The 19,856-nt window shown below is 35.4% G+C and overlaps 2 protein-coding genes across 2 annotated transcripts in view; one reads left to right on the top strand and one right to left on the bottom strand.

Annotated features, from left to right (window-relative positions):
- msna (moesin a) overlaps window positions 1-4,009 on the bottom strand; it is a 44,007-nt gene extending 39,998 nt beyond the window's left edge. Inside the window, exon 1 of the mRNA XM_056457612.1 lies at window positions 3,676-4,009. Coding sequence (XP_056313587.1) covers window positions 3,676-3,687 — 12 coding nt within the window. The 5' untranslated portion in view covers window positions 3,688-4,009. The remainder of the gene's footprint in view (window positions 1-3,675) is intronic.
- A 1,753-nt stretch (window positions 4,010-5,762) lies between these two features.
- Window positions 5,763-18,505, top strand: las1l (LAS1 like ribosome biogenesis factor). The gene is made up of 13 exons (XM_056457611.1): window positions 5,763-6,076; window positions 8,295-8,420; window positions 8,501-8,570; window positions 10,124-10,205; window positions 10,310-10,477; window positions 11,542-11,588; window positions 13,333-13,442; window positions 13,532-13,617; window positions 13,699-13,902; window positions 15,173-15,308; window positions 15,396-15,715; window positions 16,619-16,769; window positions 17,349-18,505. Exons 1-13 carry the CDS (start codon window positions 5,931-5,933, stop codon window positions 17,443-17,445), a joined length of 1,743 nt encoding a protein of 580 aa, XP_056313586.1. The 5' UTR covers window positions 5,763-5,930; the 3' UTR covers window positions 17,446-18,505.
- The last annotated feature ends 1,351 nt before the right edge of the window (window positions 18,506-19,856 follow it).

The raw sequence follows: 19,856 nt of genomic DNA, 5'->3' as shown, positions 1-19,856 counted from the left end.
GGAACTGATGACTTAAGGATAAATGCCCATGTGTGAGTTCATGGGAGAATGCAGAGAGAGGAGTGTGCTGACTCTAAAAGAGGCCATTTTGGTACATTTGCTGTGATACACAGCTGCATTCTGGGCAATAGAAATCTGCAGCGGAAAAGGGGCCCATGCTCACCACACAAAGCTGTGTGTGTGAGGGTGTAGCGCTCGCTGCAGTTCTCTGAAACTCCAAATAAGGTACTAAGCGGCAGCGTCAAGCCTAGCAGGCCCCGAACAGGAAACGTTCAGACAGGAAGTGATGTAAGCAGAGTGTAAGCACAGAAACCTTGAGTCATTATCGGAAAGAGACTCTTGGACTTGCAGGAGTCTACAGTAACGGCCGAAAAAAGTTCTGACTCATTTTACATACTGTTCCATTCGCTGATCCAACCTCTAAAAATACATCAGATGTCTCTGATGACTGGAGAAAAACATCTGCTTACAAGAAAATGATTTATGCATTGTGAAAATCTATCAGGGAAAATAATGTCTAGTGTACAGAAGTCTGACCACAACTTTACACTCTTGTGTTTTCATGGCCTAAATGCTTCCGAGATTACATTTGGTTAACTTCTAAATTTACACTAAAATGAGCTTCCCTTCACTCCAACGACAAATAAAGAGGAAACTGATGATAAGCTATTGGTGTCAAAGCAGAAATATTCAATAATTAATGCTTAACCACAACAGAAACACTGGCATGTCTAATACTGCCATGTTAACATGCTAAAACAGAAGCATCATGTATAAAGTGTTTCGCATCTCATTAATTAATGTCTCATGAATCTTTAATTCTGACAGTTTTATTGGCATCAACTCCTGATTTGTTCAGGAATATTAAATGTTTTAATGACTTATTTATGAAGGCTATTATAGTGTTATATGGCTTTTAGTTTGATTTTAGAGAAGAACATATAATCTAGTTCTGTTTCAATTCATTAGTCTGTTTATAGACTTCTGTAGCTGTACTGCACAGTAAAACCCAAAAAGTAAAGGTAACTCAATCCAATTGAGGAAACCGATTACAACAAACCATTTAAGCTCAAAAACTAATCCTAATGAGTACTGGGAACTTACTCCATATAAGTAAACGAAGGAATTTGAGCACAGTTAAACCCAATAAATAAAGAGAACTCAAACCAACTGAGTACTGCAAAACCCAATAAGTTAAGGCAACTTAAACCGTTTGAGGAAATAGATTACTACAAACCATTTGAGTTTAAAACTAATCTAAAGGAGTACTGTGAACTTTAAGTTGAAGTAATGGAGGTATTAAATTAACTCATTACCTTCAACACTGAGTTCAAAACTCTTTTCAAATGAGTAGAATTAACTTTTTGTAAATTGAGTTAACTACACTTATTTCATTTGATTAAGTTGGGTTTTACAGTGTGTATATTTGGGTATTTACAATGGCAATTTTTAGAAATGTGTATATTATTATAATGCATGTCTTATAAAGTTCCTTCTGCTTTCTGAGTGGTTCTTATATTATTGTTATTATATATTATATTAGTATTAGCATTACATAAGCAACATAATATGGGGATAAAGCTTTCTAAATCAAATCGATAATCATTTCATTATTATTTCATGGTGACGACATATAATTTTCAACTAACACTAATGTGTACCTACTGCTTCAGCTACTTTTCAGAAAACAAATGTCCCTCCATCCTACTGTAGGTCTGTGCTCCTAAATATAATCCTTAACTAAACAATGATCTATTAATTGTGAGGTGTAACCAAAAAACAGGGACTTTAGCCAAAAAAGGGCAGTTTTCTTCTCTGTTTGGGTGAGCACCACGCCTTGGCATGGAAAATTGTCTAAGATTGCGGCATGGGCTCGCCTGGTCCTCCCTAGTGACAGACGAGCGGCAAAAATGCTAGAACAGCCGCTTGTAACACGCCTCATATTTCAAGTCTTGAATCCCTTATCTAGCTGATCAAAAATGCACCATTACATGGCAGAACACAGGTTTTAAAGGGAACAAAACACGCAGATTTGACTGAATCAATATTGTAGGAGAACTAGTCACTTATTCTGGTGATTTTTATTGGTAATTAATAATTATCTAAACTGTAATTTGTTTTAATATTTTAATGGAGACTTTCAATGAAGCGTGTCATCACAAATGACCACAGAGACCATGACTTAAAAATGTTTTGCTCATTTAAACTAATCCGTTATGAATCATTCACTGGTCTGAACGAGTGAATCGCTGGCTTAAATGTGAAAGCATCTGATGGATTTTCCAGTTTATCTTCTCATTCATAAAATGGAGCAACGAAGATCGCTGTCAATGTGTATCAAATTACTACTGAGCGTAAATAATTACTGACTTAGAGTGTTTTGAGGAAGACAACAATCTATATGATCACTCTGCATTATGTACAACCAACAATTTTAAATTGAACAGTTTTACATTTCTTTATGAATGCTTAATTTTGTACAAGAAAAACATAAGATTTACGATCATGATTGCCATGAATTATCTGCTTTTCATTTACTTAGCTTCATGTCAAAATGTGTAATGCTGTGATTTGCTTGACAATGTTAGTTGATTTATTTGGTTTAATCACTTGAAATCCTTAAATACTATTTTAAAACCCTTTTAAAATACACTAATGGACATTTAAAAGATAAAAGGTTTAAATACACTGAAAAAAATGATGTCTGCAAATCTGTTGGGAACAATTTAATGACATCTGAATTTAAACAAATTATATTTTGTAATGTTCAAATTAATTTGTTTGTTTAAATTCAGCCCAAATAAATTGTTTACAATCACTTATCTTTAAAGAAATTTAGTAAATCCTAAATGTTCCAAAATGATTTAATGATTCAAAATATTTTTTCAGTGTACATCCTGAACTGCTAAAAAGTGGGCAGACAATAATGCCTAATAACGTTGCATTCAATGAATGGTTTGAGATATGATATTTATATGATTCACTCTTTGCAAAATGACGTTCTTGTTGCCACCTACTGGCGTAATTTTGTAACTTAAATGGAGAAATTGACAGAGAAATAAAACTTTTTTTTTCTGACTGAATTCAAAAGATTCGAGCAGCTGGGATAAAACAAATCCTCACCACCACCGAACGCGTCCATTCACGGAGAGTTTGACGAAAAGCCAATCAGATTTGGAGGAGGAGAAGAAAGGGGGGCTACAGGTTGTCACCGAGTAACGGTTCAGCCCCTATACAACACAAAACGCCACTCCAGAGTTGTCTATAAAAATAAAATACCTCAAGAAAAACATTAGAAGTTCGCAGTTCTGGAAAATCCCTAATAAAATGCAGCATACATCATAACAATGTTACAGAAACGTCCTTTTAATTTGCAACGCAACAAGTTATTCTTCAGCGCGTTAGGTTCGGATGAACGACCGTCATTGTCCAAATAATTAATTCTTGCCATAAATAGTGCATTGCCTGTGGCCTACTGTTCACCCGCGGGAACTGGCTGGCAAACATGCCAACAAGAAAGACCATCCTCGCCCCTTTCGAGCGCCTACGCGTCGCTTCTGTCTCCTGTTTCACCAAAAATGCGCAGCTTTTAAAAGCGCCGAGAAATCTCTTCAGATCTCTGCTCGCTACAGTACAAACACAAGCCAGCGGCTTCCATTTGCCACGAGTACTCACCGTTTTCGGCATTTTGTCGGTATCTAGTCTCTTCCCTCACGAATGTGTCACAAACTGAAGCTGGTACAATGAAGTCAACAGAAAGCCAAACTTTTCCCATCGGCTGATGTCCACGCGCAACAGTCAACAAGCCTAGCCGCTCGTGTGTGGAAAAGCTTCTCCTCAAATCCCTTCCAGACCCCGGAGACAAAGTTTCACTTTTCGCCGCGTCTTTGTCGCTCAGAGAAGTACTGGTGGTCCTAGAGTCGATTTCCTGCTAACGGAACTGAGTTTTGAAAACCACACCCAGCCCAGCCGATGGAGGCACACCAAAGCGCGCTTGACTAAACTCCGCCCGGATTCTCACAGGCCCCGTTATACGCGCCCGCCGCCGCTCGGCCGCTGATGATGATGATGCTGCTTTGTGTGAACGCGCGCGCTCCGTGAACGTGAGGCGGGGGGATCCCACACTATCCCAGCAGTGACGTAATTTTCCCCTGAAATTCCAAGCTTTCCTTGGCTTCCTCTGTTGAATGGCAGGGTTTGGTACGGGCAGTGCGTTTCACTTGAGGAACACAGACTTTATATGGACAACAATCGAAGCCTTATGTTTAGGCTGATAAACCTTTATATCGATAAACATTTCATACTGATCAAAATGACGATCTGCTTTTAAAAACGAATGTTTTTTTTCTGTTAGACTCAGTCTGGACACAATAAATGTAATCTATAGCTTTTGGTAAAATACTTTTTATTTGTTTATTTATGTGGGTGATGTGAATAATATGGGTGGTGGATTATTTTATATTATTACTCAGTGTCACTTTGTGATATGGTTTGCACTAAAATGTTCAATAAAATATATTAGAAATAATGAATGTTTTACAATTAGATTTAATTAGAATTAGATATAATTAAACAAAAATGTATATTTTTAAAAACTAAACACTGCCTTGACCTTTGTAAAATCTTCTACTTTTAGAATATTAAACAAAAAACAAAACAGTGACTGCTTACATGCTCAGAAATGCAAAAAAAAAAGTTGAAACAATAGATGTTGTCAATAGAAGAACAATAGATGTTGTCATATCCATATTTATATTTCATGTCTAGAAACACACTCATAGGCCGGCTCCTAGATGTTGTAAATATTAAAAACTATATATCATCCTATATTATACATATATGCCTAAACCTATATGACAATATAAATCTGCTGATGTTCCTGTGCAAAATGTGGAAATATAATGTTACCTATTTCGCAAGAATTTAGATCTTTTTAATTTTGCATAAAATTTATTATTTTGTATTGAATTATTAGATTACTAGTTACTTTTGGATTATGGATAACATGATTACAAATTATTGACACAATTCCAGTAAATTATTCATAATTCATTAACTCTCCCTAATTCCTTTATAATTTTAATTCAAACTTTCCTTAAGAAATGTATATTTGCTCATACTGTTTAGCTTTCTTAATAGTCAAAATGTAGAATTGCCATGTACATGCCATTTAAATTCATTTGAGATCCATCCCCTCTGAATTGGTTACAAATTAAAATGTAAAAAAATATATATACAAGTAATACATTACCTATAATATGTAATCTATTGTGTTACTAAAGTTTGCTACATGTGTTTTGTAATCAGTAACAAACTAAAATGTCTAAATAATTTACTCTGATGGTATGTGATTACCTTGTTTCTACATTTTTATTTATATTTACCAAGTCCTAAAACATGGCGATCTGATGCTACTTTTTATTAGTGCTGCCGAATGTTAATGAAATTACTTCGAAATTCTCAATATTAATGTGATATCAAAACAGGCCTGGATTAATTATAAGAACTGTGGGTTTAATGTCCCTGAAACATTTAAAAATGGCTGATTGTGCTCATCAGCAGTGTAATGAAACTACTGAAAAGATTTGCTTACAACGTTTAAGGAAACTCCGATATATTAACACAGACTACACCTATAGCGATAGATTTTATACAAATAAGCTTTATTACTCCCAGCTCTCATTTGAACTCACTTTTCTAATGTAATTATTATTACATACGGAACCATTGTTCGTCGCTTGCACTAAACGGGGAACGTTTAACCTGCCGCACCGCTGGCGGGGCGTATGACTGTGATGTGTCCAGTAAACGTGAGCTTTACATAAATCGTATGTTTTAGTTTTCTACCAACTTTAACCGTGCTGACTTCTTTCCCCGCCTCGCACCCACGCGCTTTATCACTCGAAAAGGATACAGTCGACGATCTGAAGATGAAGAAAGAAACGGTGGGGAAGACGCGTCACGTCGTGCCCTGGATGAACAAAGCGGAGTACGAGCATGTGCTGGAGTATTTGTACTCGAAAGAGCCCGCGCTGCAGAAACACGCACTGCACAGGATCTCCGCGTGGAAGGGCAGGTAATATATATATGGCTGTGTGTTTGATCAGAGCGAGTGAATGATCTCTGATGTCCCACAGCACTACAGTGTTGCAGATGTTGTGGCGGCTCTTTGGTTGGTCACGTGACGTCTGATGCTGCTTCATCTTTTGTGTTGTGATGGCAGACGGCAAACTCAATAATCTCTAAATGTTCACATAATGAGAATGTTTCTTTAATAAAACGGTGAGGAATCCTTATATCACTTATTTGTTGATTGTCATATTGTGCAATCATTTTGGAAATATTTATTATATTATTTATATTTCAGAAATTTGTGTTGATAACATTGAAAGCAAAATAAATTATTTATTTTGAAAATGATGATTAAAAAAAATCTATATTTTGTTGATTTTTTTTTAGCATTTTAAGTAGTAAATTCATTCATTCATTCATTCATTCATCTTTTTGGCTTAGTCCCTTTATCGATCAGGGGTCGCTACTGCGGAATGAACCGCCAACTTATCCAGCATATGTCTATATGTCCAGCTGCAACCCATCACTGGGAAACACCCATACACTCTCATTCACACACATACACTATGAACAATTTAGCTTACCCAATTCACCTATAGCGCATGTCTTTGAACTTGTGGGGGAAACCCACGCCAACACAGGGAGAACATGCAAACTCCACACAGAAATGCCAACTGACCCAGTCGAGGCTCAAACCAGCGACCTTCTTGCTGTGAGGCGACATCACTGTGTCGCCAAAATAGTAAATTCTTAATTTTTAAATAAGTCTCCGAAAGATGTAAAAGCTCCATCTATTATATCTATAAGTTATTATGAATCTGTGTTTGCGTTTTGTGATTGTCATTGATTTTGTTTTTGTCTTATTTGAATTTCAATTATCTTTAGAACTTTTGTTTTTGATGCCTGTTTTTCCTGTAATTTGTTATTTACAAATGCACTATATATATATATATATATATATATATATATATATATATATATATATATATATATATATATTTTTTTTTTTTTATTTATTTATATGTCATAATTGCAAACCATTTTTAAGGGGTTCGCACACCGGATGTGCAGCACAATGCATTTTCGAATTCTAAACATAGATTTCTATCAGGGTATGCACACCAGCGCCCCCTTTTTAGGGTGTTGCACACCAGATACGGCGCTTAGCGCTGTGCCGTGCCACATAGTGTCATGCAGTTCAGAATTCTAAACATAGATTTTTATCAGGGTACACACACCGGCGCCGCAAGTCGTAACAACGAATCTCTGTGGCTTTATGCAATCTCTGACATCTAGCTGTTTTCTGTCTTGTCCATTTTAAAAGAATTATCATTAAAATGTTAGTTCACCAAAATCTGATAATTCTGTCGTCATTTTCTTATACTCATACTTGAAGTAACCGAAAGAATTAAGAAACTGGTAACAGTTGACTTCCTAGTATTTGTCTTTCCAACTATGGATGTCAATGCTTAAAAGTTTCTAACATTCTTCAAAATATCTCCTTTTGTGTTCAACAGAGGAAATAAACTCCTAAAAGTTCAGAAAGTAAATGATGAGTAAATGTTTTTGGGGGCAAACTATAGATTTATTTCGCTGATGTATTATTTTTTTATGGCAAAATAGAGAAGTATATCACAACACTTGTGAACACCATAGAACATATTTTTACATTAAGCATAAGCAAAGATTTAAATGGTAAATTCATGGTAAAAATAAAACATAAACTAAAGATATCGGGGAGAGGGACATAAAAGAAAAGATAGAATATGCAGCTATATGTTTTGATCAGTTAAATAAAATTTCTGTCATCATTTACTCACCCTTTACTGTTTAAAAGCTTCATGAGTTTTTTTTTTTTTAGTTTTTTTTCTGTGAAACACTAAAGAAAATATTTTAAAGAAAGATGGAAACCTGTAACCACTGACTTCCATAGTAAAAAGATAATTTATTTATTTTACAATTTTATTATCAGCAGTATTTGTAAATGTTTTGCTATGTCTTCAAATTGAGGTTGAATTGCAAAACACATTTTCCTGTATTCAGATTAGAACCACAAATGTAATTCACCCAAATCAAATAGAAAATATCAGATTTCTTGAGGTTTGGGTTTTTCAAGCTTTCATGAAAAAAGGATTTGAGTCGCGTATTGGGCAAAAAAAAAATCTTTTTGGGATGCATCTGTTGTCTGAATGTGACCCCTGACTTTCTCTCTGTGTCCACAGGTTTGGACAAAGCACGCCGGTGGCCGTGGAGAGCACAGCTGACCTCGTCCGGTGTCAGGTGCTGGACAGCACAGGCCAGCTGGAGGCCAATGACCTGGTGCTGCTCTATGGCATGGCACTGGTTAGGTATGCTCATCATCCATGACTTGCACTTGAATCTTATAAATCAGCCTATGTATATTTAGTGGAGTATAATTGTGTTTCAGGTTTGTTAATCTCATCACAGAACGGCAACAGAAGAAAGTCGCTAAACCCTTACGAAGGTTAGCCAGAAAAGTAAGTCAAGCTTTAACTGATAATCTTTCAGGATCTGAGAAATCTTACAGAGTTAGTGTTGCCAGATATATCTGACTTTTTCCAGTCCAAAAGCTGTCCAAAACCCACCCAAACGCACAAAAAATGCCCAAAATATTAGCTTGATAATTGACTTAATTTTTATTTATTTAAATAAGAAATTAGCCTAGTTTAACTTTCATAGTTTTTAACCATACAGCCAACAACCAACAGTCACAATGGTAAAATTGCAACATAACTGGTTCACATAACAACACTGCGTTTATTGTGCTGTAGATTACACTACCTATTTGCCTATATATTGTAGATTTATTTGTTTAAAAATGATATTTAAATAGTTTATAAATTCTTTGAATTAAATATCCTGTGAAACAAAATAAAGTACTTTTAGATGTTTCAGTCTGCAAATAATTCATCTGAATTTTTTCAACTTTTATTCAACAAAACAATGACTTGTTTGACACAACAGAAGCAGGAAACAGGAGTTCCAGCTTCCACAGCAGCTCCATTTATTCCTAGTAAGGATTCAGGTAGATGCGTCCAATTTGACGTTTTACATTGAGGTGCTGCTTGTCAATCAGGCCACGCTTCTATGTTTATTCTTGCTGTCAATTGTGGGAAAAATGATCGATAAAAAGTTTTATGATACTTTCGCATGAAGGGGAGTCAAATTTTGATACAACTTTCCTTCACCTGCTTGCGGGTGGGCTAACCAAGTTTGCGCTACCCATTGGTTACTACTAACTGAATGGAGTAAGAGCACACAGTTACGTTTTGTAAAAAAAATTGGATTTACAATTTATGTTTGAAAACCGCCCAAATTTTGTCAAATCGGTCAGATCAGAGTTCCCACTGGTCTTGGAATATCATGGAATTTTAAAAGCTTTATTCCAGACATTGAAAGTCATGGATTTTTTTATTTGTTTGTCCAAGTCATGGAATATCAGGGATTTTTGTCATTTTAAAATTTTACTTTTCACTTTTTTAAAATGTATTTTTTTTCTATACTGTCATTTTATCCCATTGTTTCATGTTTGGTTGGGTCATTTTACAGTGCCTTTTTATTCATCTCCAGCAATCACTTGGTGTCACACAATCTAAATGGTGTCATCATTTTGCTCACTCACGTGCTCTAAAACTGTTTGACATTCTTTGGTTGAAAACAAAGGAAGATATTTAAAAAATGCTGAAAACCTGTAGCCATTGTCCTCCATAGTATTTGTTTTCTACTATGGAAGTCAATGGTTACAGGATTTCAGCTTTCTTTAAAATATTTTCTGTTGTGTTCAACAGTAGAAAAAACTCTAAAAGGTTTCAAACCACTTGAGGATGAGTAGATAGTGAGTAAATTTTAATTTATGGGTGAACTATCTTTAAGTTCAATGCAGTCACCAGACCATATTTTCTGTGTCTGTTTTTCTTTTTTGACGCCTTGTTATTCTATTCATTATAGGTCATGGAATCTGAGAATTTGACATTTGGCTAAGAGTAAGAACCCTGTCTGTTTTTCTATTAACAGTTTTTCTTTCTGGCAGATTAACATCCCAGAGTGGGTGGTAAACCTCAGGCATGACCTGACGCACCGCAGACTCCCTTCACTGAAGTGGTGCAGAAAAGGTGCAAGACCTTTCAGTTCCCTTACAGACACCAAAACACTGTTACATGTGCATGCTTTCACTGCTCCCTTTGTGTTTATGTTCACTTCCATTTGTATCGTTCAGGTTGTGGTTTTGTGCTGGACTGGCTGCATCAGGAGTACTGGTCCCGTCAGATGGGCAATCGGCTCACAGAGGACTGGAACTCTTCATCAGATGATGAGGGTGAAGATGAGGTTGTTAAAAGGCATGAGGGAGATCTACTTAGCAGACAGAGAGAGATTGAAGCACACAGTAAGTAGCCTTTTGGTGTAGGGCTGGGCCGATTAAACCATATTATATCAAATCGTGATAAAATTTGCCAATAACAATGATAAGCTCTGGACTTTTGCTCTGTATTGATCTAAGAACCAATCACACAGCAGAAATGTGCAACAATGGGAATCTAAAAGCGTGTTAATTATAGAGATGTATCGAATTTTCGGCCACCATTTAATGAACCCTCTAATTTTTGTGGCTTCAGTCGTTATTGGGGTACTCTTTTAAATATGGAAGCATTAACAACTTGTATATTATCGTTATTATTGTATAATATGGGAAATAATTATCGAGATTGCATTTTTGCAATAACGCTCAGCCCTACTTTGGTGATCGATTGGTTTGGCATTTGTATTGGAACGTAAGAGAGTGACTGCAAAGTGACCTTTCCATGCATTTTAGTTTGAAAGTCTGATGTCAAGCAAGAAATGCCACAAATTAATTATTGTGTGCCCATGAAACTCAAGCGCAATAATGAATTTTTAAAGAACTTGATGTTAAATTTAGTCCTGTAGATAAGAGTAAGTCACTGGCGGTGTGAATGAACCAAAGTTATACAAATCAAAGAGCAAATATTCATGTGTTTTTTATTCAATGATTATGTAACATTTAAGTTTAAATGAACAAGAGCTGCTTAGCTCAGTAATTTACTGCTTGTTTTCCCTATAACTGTACTTATTGGATACTATTGTATTAACTTGGTTCTGGTTACAATAACTGAAATGAGAGAATTTTTTCCCATTTTCTGTCCAATTTGTTTTGATGATTTCAATTTTAAAAAATCTCATTAATTTAAAAATCATTTTAATTCATTTAAATTAATGATTTTAAATTTAATCTAAATAAATTTCATAAATTTATATTATTTTAAGTATAAGTTAAAATTTTATGAAACATTTTTAATTACACCTGTTATTTTAATCTGGATTTGTTACATTTATGAGAAATTTGACACAAAATAAGATTGTGTGGTTTATATATAAATGAGATCAAGAAAGACAGATCTGTACTAATTATTTCCTTATATCTCTACCTTTTAGAAAAAATCAGAGAACTACTCATCTCTTATGAACGAGAACAGTTTCAGGTAAGTGGGTCCAATCTCACAGTGCACATGGTATCCCAGATTGTACCAGCAGAGAGCAGTGTGAGCCTGAGTTTTAGATACAGCAGTTCAATGACATTAAAGAGATGGTTCACCCAAAAATAAACATTTACACCACTGCTTAATTGTTAATGAATCATTCCTGGAACAAAACCAGGAATAAAGGTTACCATGACTGAAGTCCACCAAACAATTTCAGTTTTCTGGGAACATGACGTCAATAAAAGGTGGTAGCACAAAAAAAGCATCACATTTCAGAAAGGTCTTTAGTTATTTTGTGTCATATAATGCTATAGTTCAGTCATGTATAGTAAAAACATTACATGTTAGCTACAAACATAAATCGTATGAACAATCACTATTCAGTTCACTTCACTATTGTGTGCCAAGTGAAAAAATAATAATTAAGTGCTTTCACGCTTGGTTCAGTTGCCTGGACCGAACCCAAGAGCGATTGCACTGGGTCAGTCCCGCTTGTCGCCAAGGTAAGTGATACACCTACGGTTCTAGGGTGCGTACCTAAGTTCAGAAGACACATTTACAGTAGCTAAACGTATCGTACTTTAACGTCAGACGAACCCGGGTGTGGACCAAAAGTGCTAGTGTGAAAGCACCCTAACTGACTCACTCAGTCTTATCTTCAAGAGGAGCCCACAGTTACCTCTTCTGTCATGTTTTCTGGCTGACTTGAGATCACTTTGCTTCAGTCTCCCGCTATCCTGATCCATTCCATTCATTCTGATTTCATTCTTTCCATCAAGCTTATTATCAGATTTACTCGTGGCTTTAAAAAAATGAAAATATGCTTGACTGCATCTTTGCCATTTTAAAAATACATATATTATTTAGGTAGGCCATTATGCCATTATTTATTTTCGCTGCTCACTGTGGGGGAAACGAATGAGAGTGATTGTAAACATAAGAAAGCCGATTGGTTAAACATGCCAATAGTTAAACACGACTTGTTAGTTAGACGTGCTTTAACTTACGCATGGTGACCATCATGTGCATGCACACACACAATCCACACTGCCTTCGCTTGCACTCATTAACATTCTCTCTCATACACACACACACACACAGGTATTCACCACACACAAGTTAATGCTAGATAAATGAAAATAAAAACCGGTATGCAAAACATGAATATCTGACATTTTCAGGAACATGATCCGGCTCAAAATAAGCACTGATTTACACTTATTTTACTGTGTTGCAAATATTCCCAAATCTTAATCAGTCTCTTTATGTTGAACACAAAAGAAGATATTTTAAAGAAAGATCCATAAAAACATCCATATTACAAAAAACATGTTATGGAAGTCAATGGTTACAGGTTTCCAACTTTTATCAAAGTATTTTCTTTTGTGTTCAACAGTAGAAAGAAAGTCAAGCAGGTTTTGACAAGTGAAGAGTGAATAAATAATATTTTTAGTTTTGGGTGAACTCTCCTTTTAAATAAATGTTCAAGCTCTTTCTAATACACAACTTGTCTATGAAAATACTTGTTTCCCTACAATATAGCATGTAAAATAAGCAGTATGTCAAAATACTCTGTGCACATTTTGATTTAAAACTGTATAGAGTGTTTGAGGGATAGACTCAAGAAGCTACATTTCTTAAAAACGTTGAAGTTACCAGTGTTTGAGTAATTGGTGAAGGCTTGTTATTTCAAGTCAAGATCTGGTTAATAATCTTATATCCATTGTTATGGTGTATTTGGCAGACATATGAAGAACTGGCAAAGCAGGGCGGGCAGGGTGGCGTGTGGCCAGATGCCAGCGCTGACCTCAGCTGGATCTTGACGCAGATCAAACACTTCACCACAGAGTCCAGGTGTGTGTGTGCACGCGCCCGCATATGTTTGAGTGAGCAGGTCTGCAAGTGTATGTGTCTCATGGCCATCTGTTGTGTCTGTGCTGCAGAGATGTTCTCGGGGATGTTTTAATTCAGGATGGATTCCTGATTCCTACCACAGAACAGCTGGAGTCTTTAAATGTTGATCCCTCAGGTATTCATGTACAAGATTTTCTTTAATATATGATATAGGTAGAATAACTAAATTTGCCTTCTCTTTTTTTTTTTTTTTTAGAGGACTCTGTTGATGTGTTCTCTCCATGCCTTCCTCGAGTGTTTTTCCACTTCTGGTTGCCATTATTGAGGGTTTTAAATTCGTCCGGCTTTATAAATATGATCCTTGACAAACTGTTCAGTGAGCTGTCGAACGAGCCGTCCACTCAAAGAATGTACTACATCGCCTGCTGGATCTCTGAAATTGTACTCTGCAACAGCAAAAGTATGAATCCAAGATGTCTTCTACAATGTCAATAGGAGCTACTTTAGTCAAACTAATAGTGGAAATGGAGTGTTCACTTTAAAAGAGGATTGTCATGTCATAATCATTTATTGTAGTAATTTTCAATTTAAAAATGCAATAATTTTGAACAAAAAGTAGAAAATAAAAAGATTGCACTAGCGTCATAATAATAATAATAATAATAAATATGAGGACTTCCATTTTTTTTTTCTATCCCTACCTATTCTGGCTGAAATTTTGTATTAGTAGTGCTTCTCATGATTATTTGCCTCTTTCTGATAAATCACCTTTTGTTTGCCTTATTTACACGTTCATTTGGAGAATTAATAAATAATCTAAAGTGAATTAATGTAAATGAAACCTTTTCAAACTGTTAATATGTTAATTTAAACTTATCATCAATCAAATGAAACTTAAAAGCTATTAAAGGGTTAGTTCACCCAAAAACGAAAAATTATTTACAACTCAACCACATTTTCCAAACTCCTGCGTCCTTCGTTCATCTTCAGAACACAAATTAAGATATCTTGGATGAAATCTGAGAACTCCCTCATTCTCCATAAAGCACAAGGGTACAGACTCTTTCAAACTCCAGAAAGATACCAAAAACATCTTCAAAGCATATGCCTTCAGCGGTTCAATTGAAATATTACCAAGCTACGAGAATACTTTTGTGTGCACATTAAACTTCATTCACTTTCTCTGTGATGAAACAAAGGTTCATCAGAGGTTATACATCAGATATGCAGCAAAGCGTGACGCATGAATGTGCACCCTATACTGACACTGAGGAGAAGAAACTTTTAAATATGTTATTTTTGTTTAATGTCTGCACAAATGAATTATTAGCTCGATAATTTTCCAATTGAACCACGAAAGACATCTTGTCTGTTTTGAAGATGTTTTTGGTATTTTTCTAAACATTGAACAAGTCAGGAACCTTGCTGTTTATGGAGGATAAGGGAGCTGTCGGATTTCATCTAAAATATCTTAATTTGTGTTCTGAAGATGAATGAAGGTCTTGGGATTGGAACAACATGACGGTAATTGATAACATCGTTTTTATTTTTGGGTGATCTGCAATCTTGTTGATTTCAAAATGGGGTATTTAGCATTGTCCACTTGTCATTAAATCAACAAAACTGCCTCTTTATACCAGATGTAAACAGGGGCTGAATGAATGTTATTTTTTTACATTTTTTTGAAAAGTATGTTTAATTATAACCCTCTCTGTCGTTATGTGTGGCAGCTGAAACGAAGGCTCACAGAAAACAAAAAGTCTCAAAAGAGAGGATCTTTGTGAACCGATTACATTTTCGATGGCACAGTCTGATTTCGGCATGTGTGAATGCACCATGTCCAGCGACACCATTCCTTCTGCGACAGTAAGTGAATCTTTGCATTTTCACACACGCACACACACACAACTTGAGAGAAATTAATTAATCTCACTTTTCGTTTTTTTTTTTAAGGATTTTGAGTGACATGGACAAGCCCCTCCCACCTGATGCCCAGAAGAACCTGCTTCAACTGTGCAGCATTTACACACAGGGTTATCATTGTGACCCATCCGCTGGACCATCAGACCCTGCTGAGCCTGTGTACACCCTCCAGAACCTTCAGGAGAGACTGAAGAGTAAAACCTCGCAGAACAGAGATGTCCACTCCTCTAACCACACCCCCAGAACAATGCAGACTCCACCCACTGAGGAGCTCCAGGAGAAGCTGAGCGCAGAAACTTTGCAGGAGAGAAACTCGGCACTACAAGGATCAGCATGGACTGTCTGCACAGGTGACACACACCTATAACGCAGTTTTAATTTTTTAAAACCATTTTAAGGATAAAATTATTAGCCCCTTTAAGCTATATATTTTTGATAGTCTACAGAACAAACCATTGTTATATAATAACTTTCCTAATTACCCTAACCTGCCTAGTTAACCTAATTAACCTAGTTAAGCCTTTAAATGTCACTTTAAGCTGTATAAAAGTGTCTTGAAAAATATCTAGTCAAATATTATTTACTGTCATCATGACAAAGATAAAAGAAATCAGTTATTAGAAATGAGTTATTAAAACTGTTATGTTTAGAAATGTGTTGAGAATCTTCTCTCCGTTAAACTGAAATTGGGAAAAAAATAAACAGGGAGGCTAATAATTCTGACTTCAACTGTATAGATGCAAGGCATTAATGTTTCATTGTGGAACCCTGTGTGTTAACGAAAACTACTGAAAAAATATGTATATAAAAATAGATTAATATTAGGTTAAAGTCCTAAACTCATTTTAAAATGTGGAGTTGAAGAACGCAAATGACTAAAATCAAATTGAAATAAAATAAACATAAAATAAAGACAAATATATATTTTAAATTTATTTTTAAAATTGAAATTAAAGCATATCTAAATCACAAAAATTTATTTAAAAATACATTTTAAATATTCATAGAAAACTGAATATTAGTATATAAATAAAATTAAGAGGCTTGTTGAAATACCAAAATTACAAAACTGATGTAAATTAAAACTAAATAGAAATATTTCAAAATATATAACACCTGTAACAAAATGCCTAAATTCCAATGAAAGCAGGTTTTGTTTATTAAGTATAAAATCCTAAGGTTTACTACTTTACTTCTAGATTTACTTTATTTTGAGTTGTTCACTAAAATCTAATGTCCTTGTGTTCAATCAGATAAAGTCCCCTGGAAACACTATCCGCTAGGAAAGGTTCCAGGACAACCAGAGGACCCCTCATGTTTAGTGGTGGAGTCGTTTTCCACATTCACTGTGTTTGACCAGCAGGTGGAGCTGGATCAACTCCCACAGCAACATGGCAACAGGAGGTCAGCTGCTCTGAAGCTTAAACAGAAAATAGGGCTGTATCTTAAGTTCCCTCCTATATGCTCATTCACTATTATCTACAGTAGCCTACTACTAATACAGTCCACTTAATGAAGTCAATGAAACGAGAGAGTGGGGATGGTGTTTTGTTTGTGCAATGCTAGTTGATAAATCTGTCAGACGAATTAGATTTTCAACTTGTTCAGACCCTGTGATAGTTATTTAACATATAGCCTGCAAGTATTTTTGATTTCTGCCATGTATACAAACGTTAACAATTAAATAATTTATTCAGAAACATTCTGCTGTGGACGCCATCTTGTGGTCAGACACGGAGATTCGACATGCAAACTGCATTATAGATACTCTTTAGCCGTAGCATTGAGTGTACATCGATTATACACTTGCTATTGTGGGATTGAGTGCACTTCAAAATGTCCACTATGATTCCACTACAAAAAGCTGCTCTCAAAAATAGTGCACTATTTAAGGACATGGGGGGATTTCAGATACAGTCTAGAACTAGCTATAACATGTTATGTTGCAATGTGTTTTTAACGAAACTGTATTTGTACCCACAGCGTTCCCATTCAAAGCAGAGGAGCCAGTGGATCTGATGGGCTGCTTTGGACTCACAGTGATATGAGCAAACTGAAAGCTGGACTCACACTATTCTGAGCAAAACACTCGAGATACCAAGTGGCCTGAAGATACTGAACCACCATGAACCCTGTCATGATAAAAACAAGACTTTTGAGGGCCAAACTGGACTGAGGCGATTCCAAACACACTCACTAATCTAATCTCTGTTACTTTGGTGGTTTACTGCACAGTTACTAATATGAAAAGTTTGGTTCACCCTATTAAAAACATTCTGTGATTTATTCAGACCCAGAAATAAAGATATTTCTGAGCTGAGAGATTTCTGACACCCTGTTAAAAGTCTATTAAGTCAAATCTTTGACACTTTTAAAACATTCATTAAAAAGGTGTGAATATAAATACTTGTAAGCAGATTGATGGAAGTCTGCTGACTGGATATAATCAGTGTATATCATAAGCAGGTTCAGTTTGGGCTGTATTTCAGATAAACATTGATCAGCAAACACAGAAGCTCAGTGATATGTGCTTGAAAAACGCCTTGTTGGTTTGCTTGTTTTAAAGGAATAGTTCACCCAAAAATTTAAATTATCATTATTTACTTTACATTTACTTTATTTAAGCCTGTTTGAATTTCTTCTGTTAAACACAAAAGAAGCTGGTAACCTGTAACCATTGACTTTCGTAGTATTTGTTTTTCTGGCTATGGATCTCAAGGGTTACAGGTTTTCAGCTTTCTTCTAAATATCTTCAATTGTGTTCAGAAGATTCATATTTATAACCTCTTGAGAGTGAGTACATTTTCACTTTCAGTGCAAACCATCCTTTAAGCAGTCAATATTGAGCTTTAGTGGCCAAATATAAATGCAGCATTATTTTGCTGATCAATTATTTAAAACGCCAAATGCTATTAGCACCTAATCAAATGATTGTATAACTTCAGAAGACTTGCATTAAACCATTTTTTTTGTTCTCTATGTGAAAAGTTTGGGTGAAGAGACTTTAAGTGTAACCGAAATATTTCAGATGTAGTCCTTTATATTGTGTTTAGAAAATGAATGGGTTTAATGGGTGAATAATATGAGAGCAAAGTGAATTAATGACAGAATTTTCAATTTAGGATGAACTGTCCCTTTAAGCCCTTATTGTTTTCTATTTTTATATATATATATATATATATGTATATATATATATGTGTATATATATATATATATATGTATGTATGTATAGTGTATGTGTGTGTGTGTGGAGCACTATTGTTTGCTCAGCTCTTCAGCTGTTGACACCCTTTCAAACCATCCGGAAGTGAAACTTCCACGAGCAGTGTCTCATGAGTTTCTAATGAAGAAGTTGGTGATGTTTGAGAAATGTTGTAAATTACATGACATTATTTTTTTGAATGCAAAGTTGCCAAATAAACTTGATTTCGATAAACTTTTTTTTTTTACACAGTCAATATTCACGGAAAACTGAACATGCTGTTTTTGCTACTTCATGGCTTCTGTTATGGCCGACTGAACATCTTTTTTACCTGTTCTGAAAAAGCTTGAAATACACAACTCCAAAACCAGAAGCAGCACAATACTGTCTGAAGAGGATAGTTCACCCAAAAATGAACATTTATTCACCCTCAAGTGGTTCTAAACTTTCATTAAAATTGTTTGTTTGCTGAACATTTAATACGATATTCTAATACATTTTGGAAAATGGTACCCATTGACATCCATGGTAAGAAAAATATTGCTATGTAAGTCAATAGCTAGCAGTTTCTTACATACTTTAGAATGTATGTTTTCAACAGAGGAAGGAAATTCAGGTTTGGAACGAGTGGAGGGTGAGTAAACAATGAGAGAATTTTCATACTTTGTTGAATTATCCCTTTAAGCTCACATTATTACTACACTGCATGACAAAAGTCTTGTCGTCAATCATAGTTGTAAAAGCAACAAATAATAACTTGACTTAAAGTTGATCATTTGGGAAAAAATGGCAGAAGGTAGATTTTTCAGCTGAATCATCTGTTGAACTGCATCTCAATCATCACAAATACTGCAGAAGACATATTGGAACCCGCAGGGACCCAAGATTCTCATAGAAATCCGCCAAGTTTGCTGAAGGAAAAATCATGGTTTGGGGTTACATTCAGTATGGATGGCAACATTAACAGCATGAGGTATCAAGACATTTGTGCTGCCCATTATATTACAAACTACAGGAGAGGGCAAATTCTACAGCTGAATAGCGCTCTTTCTCATACTTCAGCCTCCACATTAAAAGTTCCTAAAAGCAAAGAAGGTCAAGGTGATCCAGGATTTGGCAGCCCAGTCACCAGACATAAACATTATTGAGCATGTCTGGGATAAGATGGAGGAGCCATTGAAGATAAATCCATAGAATCTTGATGAACTCTAGTAGTCCTGCATAAACGCTTTCTTTGCCATTCCAGATGACTTTATTAATAAGTTATTGAGTCATTGCAGAGATGAATG

This window comes from Danio aesculapii, chromosome 5, assembly GCF_903798145.1.
Source record: "Danio aesculapii chromosome 5, fDanAes4.1, whole genome shotgun sequence".
Classification (NCBI taxonomy): domain Eukaryota; kingdom Metazoa; phylum Chordata; class Actinopteri; order Cypriniformes; family Danionidae; genus Danio; species Danio aesculapii.
This window is presented reverse-complemented; position numbering and strand designations above follow the sequence as displayed.